The 12,443-nt window shown below is 36.0% G+C and overlaps 2 protein-coding genes and 1 long non-coding RNA gene across 4 annotated transcripts; 2 read left to right on the top strand and 1 right to left on the bottom strand.

Annotated features, from left to right (window-relative positions):
• Nucleotides 1-709: 709 nt before the first annotated feature.
• LOC147495140 (target of rapamycin complex subunit wat1-like) lies at nt 710-2,607 on the top strand. The gene is made up of 6 exons (XM_086568318.1): nt 710-1,168; nt 1,256-1,318; nt 1,655-1,774; nt 2,013-2,155; nt 2,239-2,388; nt 2,476-2,607. Exons 1-6 carry the CDS (start codon nt 1,099-1,101, stop codon nt 2,605-2,607), a joined length of 678 nt encoding a protein of 225 aa, XP_086424444.1. The 5' UTR covers nt 710-1,098.
• A 3,316-nt stretch (nt 2,608-5,923) lies between these two features.
• LOC147495139 (uncharacterized) lies at nt 5,924-8,849 on the bottom strand. 2 transcript variants are annotated; one of them, XM_086563738.1, is made up of 5 exons: nt 8,817-8,849; nt 8,175-8,384; nt 8,011-8,103; nt 7,209-7,559; nt 5,924-6,229 (listed from the first exon to the last, which is right to left on the bottom strand). In XM_086563738.1, the coding sequence occupies exons 1-5, from the start codon at nt 8,829-8,831 to the stop codon at nt 6,209-6,211; spliced, it is 690 nt and encodes a 229-aa protein (XP_086419864.1). In that variant the 5' UTR covers nt 8,832-8,849; the 3' UTR covers nt 5,924-6,208. The 2 variants fall into 2 exon arrangements, with proteins under 2 accessions (XP_086419864.1, XP_086419865.1); XM_086563739.1 differs by lacking the exon at nt 8,175-8,384.
• Nucleotides 8,850-8,875: 26 nt separating this feature from the next.
• Nucleotides 8,876-12,240, top strand: LOC147495138 (uncharacterized). Its single transcript, XR_015197312.1, has 3 exons — nt 8,876-9,650; nt 10,769-10,872; nt 11,998-12,240. It is a non-coding gene; the product is annotated as an uncharacterized LOC147495138 (long non-coding RNA).
• Nucleotides 12,241-12,443: the final 203 nt, after the last annotated feature.

Below are 12,443 nucleotides of genomic sequence, written 5' to 3'. Positions count from 1 at the left end.
ATGGTTTAAAGTATTATGTTGTTTGAGCTGGTATAGGAAGAGTGTGGTTAAAGAGATAATAATGGTAGTGATTTGAGTGTTGCAGCAGATAAATGTCTGATACCAATGATAGCAATGATGAAGGTAGCAGGTGGTAATGTCACGAGATGGAATTGAGTGATAGGTCACTAGTAGTGAATTGTTGTCGGCGAGTGTGCGACTGCTTGCATGTCTAGAGTCGAATAACGCGTTGGAGTGTTTGCTTGTGTGCGTGTCACGTTTATAGGATGTATTGTGAGGTGGTATGTCTGGAGTCGTTATGAGTTGGTGGAGTCTTCGTAGATGTCGGGATCGATTTGGAGTAGGAGGTCCCTTACACTGAGCATCAAAAACATTCACATCATTCATCATGCAAACCCGACAAGCAAGAGATCACTCACTATTCGATAGCATCCGGGTTTGTTGTAGGCTTTTCAAGGGAAAAGCTATTCAATGATACTTCAATTATTAAACACATTACTTGGGGCTATAGCTTAAATATGTGGAACGCAGTGACTACATCTATTAATTCATTCGTCCTCAATTTTTCGTGGGATTCAAAGAAACATCGAAAGGTGGGAAACAGGTTTGGTGAATCTTAAGTCAACACATTAGTTTATATACATTTAATTACGAAAAGTGAACGGAGGTGTAGCTCAAACGAAAAGGAAAAAAAAATAAAAAAAGGTACCTTCTAATTTGATCATCGAGGGTTCGACTCCCTCCATCTCCTACATAAAATCTTTTTAATAGATTTTTTTTTTCCTCCATCTCCTACATAAATTTTTTTTAATAGAATATTTTTTCCCATAATCTATTTATAATAGAATTTATTGAAATACACTGGTACATGCATTTTGACCCAAAAAAAACACGTAAATACGAAAATATTTGTATGACTTGGCCAAAAAAGAAAGTTGTAGTGTACAATGAAGCAAACTCATGATGATCACACAGATTATTTTTCCCTCTCTAGTTCTCTGTTCTCTATATATAACTCTTTCTTAAAAGAAAAGAGCCATTTTCTTTTTATTTACAGTTTTAACAAAACTCTTTCTACTACACAGAAGAAAGACAACGATGGACAGTGAGGGAAACAAAGACGAGTGCGAAGAAGTGTTTCTTGACGAACAAGACATTGATGAAGAAGGTCTGCTCGACCCTTCACTCGTCTTATGTATACTTCATATTTAATTTCTCACTCGCCTTTATTTGTTATGATTAACTTTTGGTGCAGAACTTCCTGAAGTCGACGATGAATCAAATTCAGATGTTGAATCTGACTCAGATTCTGATTTTGGTACGCTCCATTAATATAATTATTTAACCGTGTAGTTGGAAAAATGCATGCAATGTGTTATTTGTTACTCATGGCGAAGTTTTGAGTTCAAATCAATTTAACTGAACTGCTTCTAATTGTGAGATTTATCATTTTGAGTTTGAGTCCATCTCATTTTTTTTATCAATGGTTTTGATGCAAACAATGACTAATGAATGCCAACTGGCCAACTTAACACAAGGCGGTTCTTTTTCATCGACTACCTGCACTAATAGCTATTGCATAATCTTGGTAGTTTGATTTTGCAAGGAAATTAGTTGCTCCTTTGGCTAATCAAAGGCATTAAATTTGTGGCAGAGGGGATATGTGCAGTTGCTTGTAGTCCTACAGATTCAACATTGGTTGCGGCGGGAGGTAGTGGCACAGGAGCATTTCTGTGGAACATTAATCAAGGAGATCAGCGCCAAGTGATTATAGGTATATCAGTGATAATAAAATAACTATTAACAATTTAGTTGATCTAAGGTTCCAAATTTCTCTTTTACCGGCTTTCCCTTGACTAAAACTGAAGTACCAATTTTTTTTTTCTCCCGTGGGTTTTGGTTTTTGTTTTACCACTCTTTTTATATAATATCAAAATCAATTCCTGAATTCTAATCACGAAGGGACAAGGTTTTTCGCTAAAACATACTTTTCAAAATTTTGATGTCTGCAGGGAACGATGATTCTGTTTCTAGTGTAGCCTTTAGTGCTGATGGGAAATTTCTTGCCTGTGGAACGGGTCAAGGGCGGGTTCAAGTGTGGGACATATGTTCAAGTAGTCATAAGTGCACATTCGATGGTCCTGAAGATATTGAGGTGAGGTCCTGAAAGTAGGTTTGTTTGTTACATAATTTAAAGAACATGATAGTTGAATTTGTAATATTGATCTATGTACTTAGTGGGTCAGGTGGCATCCAAGAGGCCACTTTGTGTTGGCTGGCTCCATGGATGATTTCACGGTTTGGTTGTGGGATATTGATGAAGATGCCTATCTATATACGCTTTTGGTCACGAATGTGGTGTCACTTGTGGCGATTTTACCCCAGATGGTACTTTCATTACGTGTTGGGAAATGTTCTGTGTTTTGTTCTACACCTAAGGATGTATAGTTAAATCAGCTTTTGATAATGTTGCAGGTAGCACAGTTTGTACAGGTTCTGATGACGCATCACTGCGAATATGGAATCCAGAAGATGGAAATAACATACATGTTGTTCAAGGTATGCATTTGGGTTATTGTATTGTATCTAAGGTCCCGACTCCGGTAATGTTAAGTATATGTATAGCACAAAAGTACTAGAATTTAGGAGGCCTTGAAGATACTTGTATCTCTTCTACCATACATTTTCTTTTAGGATGGACTTGGTATGAATGCAAGTTTAATAAAAGTATGCTGGACAAAATTCAAGTTAAAAATGTGATCTGGTGAATCTGACAAAATATCTCCCCCATCTGTTGAATTCCGAGGCTATATATGACTATATATACAGTTCAAGGACATGAGTTTACCAATGGCTCTCAGCATCTCAGGTTGCTTAAGTTTCAAGAGTTTAGCATTTGGTGTTTACTTTTGGTTCCTGGTTTAGTTTGATTTTGATTTTGTACGAGTGTCTAAATCCTTACCTCCACTTGGTCAATACTTCAATTTTTCCAATATGTACTAAGAAATGTAAGGCTCTAGTTACTAAAAAGTCACGTTTAAGAGAAGCTAATCTGCAAACAAAAAGCAAGAAGAAACATGAAACATTAAGAATTATATAGTATGGAAGGAAAATCACTATTGTTGGAAAGGCTCCGAGGATAAAGGTTAGGTGGTTGTTTTGCACGAATGGTTTACCTAAGAATAGGGTACTATATGAGGGCATACACTCTATATGTCTTATGCTATAGGCTAGGAACTAAGGTTGGCTTAGTAGCTGAGCTCTTGAAGGGGGACATCCCAACCTACCCTATGTGTTTTCACCTTGAGAAGAGTTGAGTTTCAGTTTCAAGGTCGTACAAGGTTCTCCCAATTTTTAAATTTTATTGTTACATTCGTACAAGGCTCCCTCAATTATTAGAATATATAGATTAATCCTTAATTGGGACAGAATGCAACAGATGGTCTAATTTTATATTTGCTTTTTTATCAATAATATATCAAGATTAAGTTTTTTTTTTTTTTTTTTTTTAAAGTTGTCGAAGCTGTGTACAAAACAAAGACCACTCCTCGCCCCATTGTGGTAAAGATGAACGGATGGAACAGCCACAATTATATCTCATTCCCTCAAACAAGTGAATCCCAATTACACGAAAATACATGGAAATGTACACCCTTAAAAGTAGGACAAGCACATGCCCATTGAAGAGTTCTTCTTTAAGTTCTTTTATCCCCTCCACTGTTTGTCATTTGATCTCATCTTATGTTCTAACTTATCAATACAATTAGCGAGCAAAAGACCTGAATGCTACACATGATTAACACAATTCATCCTGATCATACACAAATATAACTTGTAAACTTAAATGAACCATATACTATACTTTGATGAAAAAGTCAACTACAACAGAGTAAAGTACTATTAGAAACCATCATAAATCGCAGAATTATCATCGTTCAGGAATCTAATATCCATTCAGGCCACTGCCAGGAATGCGTTGGATAGTTGAAAGTGTGCATGCATTCAAAGTACTCAGTAGCTGCAGAGGTTGTAGCATTCTGTTAACATTGACTTATAAGATAAATCTTGCACAAAATGGTGGTGACTACGGAGGTGTTATAGGGTCCAACAGTTAGTTACATAGAATCTGGGCTCACTTGGTCATGCTGCCGATGCTGACGCTGTCTCATCATGGAATGTTAGCAACAGCCTTTTCGTGTGTAGAAGTTTTACTTGTGCTAGTCTCTCAAATTCCTGAACTCTCATATTACTTGTGCTAGTGGTCTATCACCTCTTTTATTTATTTATTTATTTAATTTGTAGTTTGTTTAAGATCAACTCTCAAGTCTCATATGTCTCTATCTCTTTGTGATCCATATGATCTAGATTACTTGTTTAGTACGAATTAATGGTTTAAATAGTCTCTAAAGTGAAATGCGCTAAATGTTCATGTTGTGATCTTTATATAGGTAGTCAATTCTTTGATTTCTCATGAGGACCTTATTCAATGTGTTGGACTTTCACCAAGGTATTGAAAGTACCTTGAAGTACTTTACATAATTTCTTAGAGAATAAAAGCATGAAATGTCTTCCACACGCTGTTCTCTCTAATTCCTCTTTGTTTGCTTTGCATTAGTGTCTTTGCCGCCTTACCAATTATCTCAGAAAAAATCTCTTCTGCTTTTGTCCAAATATAAATATATAACTAAACCCATAATGTTTTTTAGTAAAGTTCTCTTTCAACAATATTTTGGGTGGTAACTTAAATGTTGACATTTTGCTCAAGCACAACATATTTAGATCGGGATAGGTTAATTACAAAATATAAGCAAAAGAAGAATAATGATCCCACATGTTTGTATTCAGTGCAGGTGTGCGTTGTTGAGGATATGATAGTTGTTATATCTATTTAGGCACTTTGTTGATAGGACATTACAAGATAAGTCTTGCAATGCCCTATTCAGCTGAGGCTTCAATCCCAAAATAATTCTAACAGCTATTTTCATCATGGATGATTGGATGTGCTCTCATGTACGAGCATATGCCTATGTATGCCTCAGCCTTGGTTTCATTTTGAACTTGCAGATATATCTGTTTTTTGTGCAGGTTACCTTTGGTTGCAACAGGAGGTGGGAAAGAACTCATAATTTGGGAAATAACTCATAGTTTGTTTCGTGTGTGGTCTTTGAGGTTGGTTACTTAGTATCAATTTGTCAATTGCACTTGTTTTCTTTATATAATTTTTGCAAACTTGGTGGAGTACCACGTCATTTGGCTTTTAGCATTCGGTGTAGCTAGAATGTATGCAACTCATTTAGGAGTTTAAGAATATCCTTTCAGTTAAGTTACTCTCCTATCATACCCCTTCATAGCTAAGGCCTTGACGAGTTGTCATGTTCTCTTTAAAAGGGATATGCTGGTCTAAACATCATAAATTGTATCATATGCTATAAACACTAGAGCAATTATTTAAACCTAATTATGCCAAATGGAACCTAAATGTGAAAGTTACAAACTCTTTTAATGAATACCTGTTTTTTTGTCACAGGCTCATGTAAGTTGCCTGGTATGGTTGGGCGCATCTCAGTACATTGCTACTGTACATTTGCAACCATTTGTAACGTAACTGAAAGGTGGGGACATTTGCTACACTTTCTTATGCGTTGCAAATAGAATTGCAATAATAGCAACGTTTTAAAGCGTTGTAGGAAGTTTTTTATGTTTCAGGTTCTCTTGGGTTTTGGCTACACATTGACCGTAGCAAAAGATAGTATGTGATTTAATACAATATCAGGCTTTAACAATGCTTTAAAGCGTAGGTAAAGACTTAAACTGCTGGATGTTGTTTCATCATTAGGCACGCTTATTAGCATAGCAAAAGCCCTTACAAATTTGTCCTACTTTTAATTTACCTTGTTTTGAAATTGGTAGTAAACAATAAATATAATCCAACAAAACCTTTCCATAAGCTAAATAAACATAAGTCATACACTTCTCCAAATTCAAGTACACAACTTAAACATCACCCAAAATGCATCATACATACTATACACAATATCATATTTATCCAAAAAAACTATCACTAGCTACATCCAAAATGTCACCCAAAAAAGTTATGACTGGATCCAAAATGTTGACGTTAAACTTGTCATAGAAATTTTGTCCAACTTCGAATCACAGCATTCATTCTTCCCAGGAACCCATAGTCCTCCCTCACATCTTTAAGACATTAGACCCCATGACTTGAACTCTGTAATTGGAAAAGAGGTAGTGAGATTAGGGAGCCAGTAGAAAAATAGATGGCAGCAGAAAAAATGGCAACAGAAAAAGAGATGGCAACAGAAAAAGAATAATGATATCAAATGAAGGTGATAGAGCTTACTTCCCAGTTGTTTAAGAAGCTTTTCAATTAGGGATTCCAAAAAGTACAAAATTTGGTAGCCACAATGCTCAACCACGTAAGTTTAAATTGGAAAGACTAAGTTAATAGGGACTTCCCTTTAAGACATCACTTTGCCTGTCCAGTGGTCCAAAATTTTACCCTATTTCAACTAATACCAGAAATGGTATACTCTTAACCTAGATAGGTGTAAGTTTACACATTCATTCCTCGTAAGCACATATATATTAACATCCCCTCTATCAATAACTAATTTTGACAGCTTTCTCATTTTCTATTTTTCGAAAGTCACTCTATACTCCTGCTCACTCAAATATGTGATCTCCTCATTAATTTCACCTTGAAATAGTAAATCCTAAAAGAGAGACACCATTCAAACTTGCTTACCCAAAAAAAAGCATACCTTACTACCTTACTACCTTACCTCATTCAGTCAATCTACACTCTAAAATTCATTAACACAACCATACTATTTTATCTTAAAGTGAATTTATTCTAACTTGTAATTATGCAATATATATTTAGTAATGGAACACACACTACTCACATTAGCACCAAGTATAATAGCATCTTCAGCAAGAAACAAAGTCATATGACTAGTAAGATTAAAAGGAGCAGTAACCCAATTCTCACTTTGAACATTAAGTTGCCCACCACCTTTCTTCCCCAACTTCAATATCTCAAATATCAGCCCAACCTCACCCTCCTTTTTTTCAAAGACATGTGGGCTACTGGGGTACTAGCTAGGAACTACGGTCGAAGTTTGGAAAAGAAGGAACAAGGTGGCACAAAATATGTATGATAAAATATACAGTAGGTTAAATCTTACCACATGAGAACCGGCGAATTGCAACATAAGAAATTCAAGTTTCGATTTAGATGCAGCTTTCCAACTCTGCAACTCCTCAAACCTTAGGTCAGTTTCAACTAAACGAGTTGTGAGCTCCTCAGCACGTTGTTCAGACTCATGTGCATGTCTTTCAGCAGCTTTTGCTCTCCTTCTAAGCTCCTCCACTTCATAATTACGGTAAGCCGAGGAATATGAGATTGGCTCCACGCCATGCCCAGGCCCACGATTGTAACCCGGTTTCTTACTCAATACCATTTCAGCTATCTCATCCTCAGTCCAAGGTTCAGAGCCTTCTTCCAGAGGCTGAAACTTTATCTCCAACATCTTGTTCTGTAAGTTTAAATTCCAAGGAAAAAAATGCAGTGTCAAACACTACTTTCTAGTAACTCGTATGTTTTAAATTACACACAATAAGCGAAATCAAAGACATGTTTATTACATAATTCTCTTCAGCCACGTGACTAGCCCATCCTTTCCCGGCATTAAAGTACATCATACGATAGAATTCAATCCTACTAGGTTCTTGTCGAGTTTCTGGATCACGTTGTAACACGTTCATCAGAAGATAAAAATAGGTGAGGATTAGTATGTCCACTAGCTACCACAAGTATGTTCACAAAGCATAATCATACTTAAAACAGTATCCACTAGAACAAAGAAAGCCTAAGCTTGATCAGCATATGATTCCATACAAATAGTGTCATTTATTCAAGGAGTAACATGTTTGTATAGGAGCATTGAATTTAATTAAAAAACAAAGAATGTCAGCTGTTTCTTATACCTTTTCCTCACGGTAGTTTGAAAATGACTTTGAACCACTGCGATGGTGCACTACTTTTTTCGCACATTTTCCCTTGTTTTGCACACTGAGTTTCTGCCATGATAATTGTCCATTATAATACAACATAATAAGATTAGGATAATGCAATCTAAAGCAACTTTTACTTTAAACTTGTCAGTTTCGAACCACATAGTAATCTTTTCCCAATCTTCCAGTGAGACACCATCATATGGCTTTTCACGTCTCCGACGGTCACTTCCAACCTTTTTGTAGAACTTATGCAATCTATAACGGAATTCCCTGAACCGCTGGCCTAGAAACCTAGTGACAGCCCTTTCCACATGCGGGATATGCAAATCAACGCCAAACTTTGTCTACAAATAAAATTTGGGTGAGAGGGCTAATTAGTAATATATATATATATATATATATATATATATACAACTACTGTATGGAGATTTATTATCAAAATATGCTCATGTATAGCGGTAATAGTAGGCCAATTCTCCTTCTTTACTAAAATCCAACTTTGAAAAGACAAAGTTGCGTGCTTGCGGCAAAGTATGCCAACCTCAGTAGCAAACTGTGAACTCCACCTTCCAACCGGTCTCAACATCCCAGGTGGTATCTCAATTCTAGGCTTCTACCCCCCTTGCCTCACTCTATAGTTGTTTAGAGTATTATTTATTGCCTTGCCTTTTCTTTTTACTCTTGATGAGGTCGAAGCTAATTATAGTCAAAATTAAACCAACATAAAAAACATGATCTAATTTATAGTTTGTAAATACAAAAAACTATTATCTTACCAACACTAGACACATTCCCTGAAATGACTGACTATGCAATCGAAGTTTGAGTTTGCCCCTTGGTAGCTCTCAAAGATCGTCCACCTGGTGCCATGATCAACTTCACCAGAAATTTATGTTTAAATAAACTATCACAGGATATATATATCTTAGCAAAACCATACTAGCAACTTATACTAGCAATAAAAATAATATTCCCATAAATTTTTCAATGTCTTATAAACTCTCAACCAACTTAGCAAACCCACAAACCAGTAATAATGCTTCCAGAAATTACATACTTATAAATGTAAAACAATCACAACTAAACAAAGGGGATATTCTAAACTGTATAAAGTTGAACCGCGTGGAGCCATCCTAAAAAATCCTCTGATCTCTCCACTTTAAAGTACGGAAATCTTTTGATTTCGATACACAAAAAGCCCAAAACCATATACAATTTTCCAAGCACTATCAAATCTCTAAGTAACTATTCACTGTGGTAGGTAAGACTTAATTAAGACTTCAATGTCCCTATTAAAGCAGGCTTCAGTGCATCTCTAGTTAGATTTCTTCTTTGTATAGTTTATCTATAGAGCAGTCTGATCACCCAAACATGGCTGATGCAATGCATGGTTTCTATTGTTTGGATAAACTACCCCATTCGCTACGGTCCAAGTGATGTTTGATGATGCAGAGGAGAAGCAGATTATGAGTGAAGCTACCAGACCTTGGTTGGAAGAACTGAAAGATGTAAACTATAGTGTTGATGGTGTATTGGATGAGTGTCAAACTAGTATCATCAGCTTAAAACGTAAGGGGTTTGATGCTGATGAATCTTTCTCTAGCAAGAAGGTAATTTCCTACTTGCTATGTTATTTCCCTTGTTTCAAAACTGCTGTTGGTCATAGTAAGGAAACAAGGGAAGGACTTTACTCGAATTAGAATCATCTAAAGCTTTAGACTGGTGTTTAAACGAAAATAAGAGGAGATATTTCACTTACCAGTGAAAAGGAATGCTAGAAGTGAGTGTGTGCCGGTTTTATTAGTGAGTGTGTTATTTCTTTCCCCTTTTCTAATTTGATTTTTGTCATTGAAAAAATAGGTGCCAAAGCAAAAAGGAGCGGTGGGAAGTAATGAAAAAAATGGTTAGTGAAAAAATATATCGCTCAAGTGAAAAGAAGAGCGTGGGAAGTAGTGAAGAATGGCGCAAATAGATAGGGTGTCACTTTTTCCACCAATTCCGATTTTTCTTAAATTTGATCCGAGATATTTCCGAATTTGTTAATGATATATGCATTCTGATATTTGAAAAAAATCGGATCAGAATCGAATGTGTTTTCAAAATCCGATCCGATTCGATCCGATTTTATCAAAAAACGATCTGATTCAACCTGATTTTATCAAAAGCGATCCGATCTGAAATTTAATTATGAATTTATTTCCAATTGTTTAACACAGCTTGACCATCCATCTATATACTAATGGTTAATTAGTGTGTTACAAATAACAAGATTTCCGACAGTCAAAGTCTGCGATCACATTGACACCATTGTTAAGATGTCCGCCAAGGCAGTATTGTGGATGCACTGTCTGCAACACATCACTTTACTTTCTAATAAGCCAATGAGGATTGCCACACACACGACAAACTTTTATAAATTCATGAAGTATGACTATACATTAGCTAATTAGCTTGCAGTTCCTGTAATTATTTCGTCATGTTTTATGGTGGTGTTGAACACCTATTTAACTTTGCTTTTAAGTTGTTGTCTCTCTGCATATGATTTTTCATTCGAGGTTTAGTTGTTTTTGGTAATTGCATATATTCGTAATATTAGTTAAAACGAAATTGCGTCACTTTTTTTTATTTGTGTGCGTTAGGGTGTTAGGCTGTCTTGATGGCTAACTCTCATCCAAATCCTTGGCTCCGCCACTGCTTACATTGGGTGTGTATCTATGATATTGCCTAGGTGCGTATTTGATGTAGGAGGATCCGAGTCAGATGATGCTAAGTTGTCAGATTGCACATTGATGGCACTAAAATATCATGAGTTGGCGGATCAACGCAAAAATGGTAATTAATCATGATCTTTTCCTAATTGGGGTAAGTTGGGATGTGTGTTTGGTATTTTGGCCATAACTTTGGCTACGGTTGTTAGAATCACGCGTGTGACCCCAATTTAAAAAGATTTTAGAGGCATGCACACTGTTACCACCGTACAATTATTATTTAAAAAATAAAATAAAATAAGGTACCGTATATTGCAAAATAGGGTACTCGACCATTTGTGTCTAACAGACAGTTGATTTGGCTAGGATTGGTCATCGACTCGAGCTGCTCGCGAGTAACTCGAGCCTTGCTCGACTCAAACTCGTCCGCGCAAAAGTATGAGTCAAGTTTGAGCTTAATTGAAAACTTGTTTTAGATAGTGAGCTACTCGAGTTGCTTACGAGTAGAGTAGCTCGCTCGTGAGCAACTCGAGTCGAGCTCGAGCTTGTTTTATAAGAGCATCTTCAACGCAATTACTTGATTTGGAGTGCAAAGTGATGTCATCCACTTAAAAGATGATGCTAGTTGAAGTATGAAAAATTTTCTGCACCAACGCACCACACTCCAAATTATTGTTTTATAATGAAATCTATCCTATAGACACAATTCACTTACGGTAAAATATTACGACTCCTCTTTCCTTGCCACCACCCCATATCTCGTCCATATACCTTACCACTCTTTATCTTACATCTTTCTATAGATAAAAAAAAGAAGCTTAGTTCCACCCATTTCTAATCCCAATTTTAGCACAATGATTTTTTGTGTTAATTCATCTCTTCATGAAATTGAGATGGATGAGTCAAATCAAGATCAAACACTTACTACTTGCTCATTTCATTCAAACAAATCACACAATAATTGGTAATTTGAGGTTAATGAAAACGATGAAGGAAGGTTCCAACGATTCCTTGGTCGGCATCGCAAAATTCATTGTAGGCAAACTCATATAGTTTTTCAGGCTCCTTTGATAGATCATTTGTGGGAATTGAGTGGGCAAAATTAATTCAGCAATGGTTGATATGTGATGCTCTATGTCACTTTCTTATTTTGGTGCAAGTTTGTTTCACTTAATATTTTGTTATAAGTTATTTTGAACTGAATGTGAAATGGTTTTTTCAACTGAATGTGAAGTATTGCTTTGTTCAGGCTTTCTCTTTAACGGACATGTTTGAAGGCAGCTTATATATAGTGTCTTGAATAACCTGTTCCTGGGCAACTTATATACGACAATGTATAAGATGTGCACGACACTGTATAAGTTGTGCACGACACTATATAACAGAGAAATTTTATATACGACAATGTATAAGCTTATATACGACAATGTATAAACTGTGCACGACACTGTATAAGTCCGTTCACAACTGAAGTACACACTTGCAGAGAGAATCATATGCTTTTAATCATATGCAGAGAGAATCATATGTTTTCAATAGTCACGACCAAAAGAAAATTTAGCCAATAACTCTAGGTACAAATTAAGTGCATTTTCTGTACAATGTGCACTCTCCTTACATACAAAGTGCGCTCTAAGAAACATATCAGAGACCATCTCTCATAATGAATAACACAAGGTAACATGCCAGAGAGCT

Source organism: Coptis chinensis, chromosome 6 (assembly GCF_015680905.1).
Source record: "Coptis chinensis isolate HL-2020 chromosome 6, ASM1568090v1, whole genome shotgun sequence".
Classification (NCBI taxonomy): domain Eukaryota; kingdom Viridiplantae; phylum Streptophyta; class Magnoliopsida; order Ranunculales; family Ranunculaceae; genus Coptis; species Coptis chinensis.
This window is presented reverse-complemented; position numbering and strand designations above follow the sequence as displayed.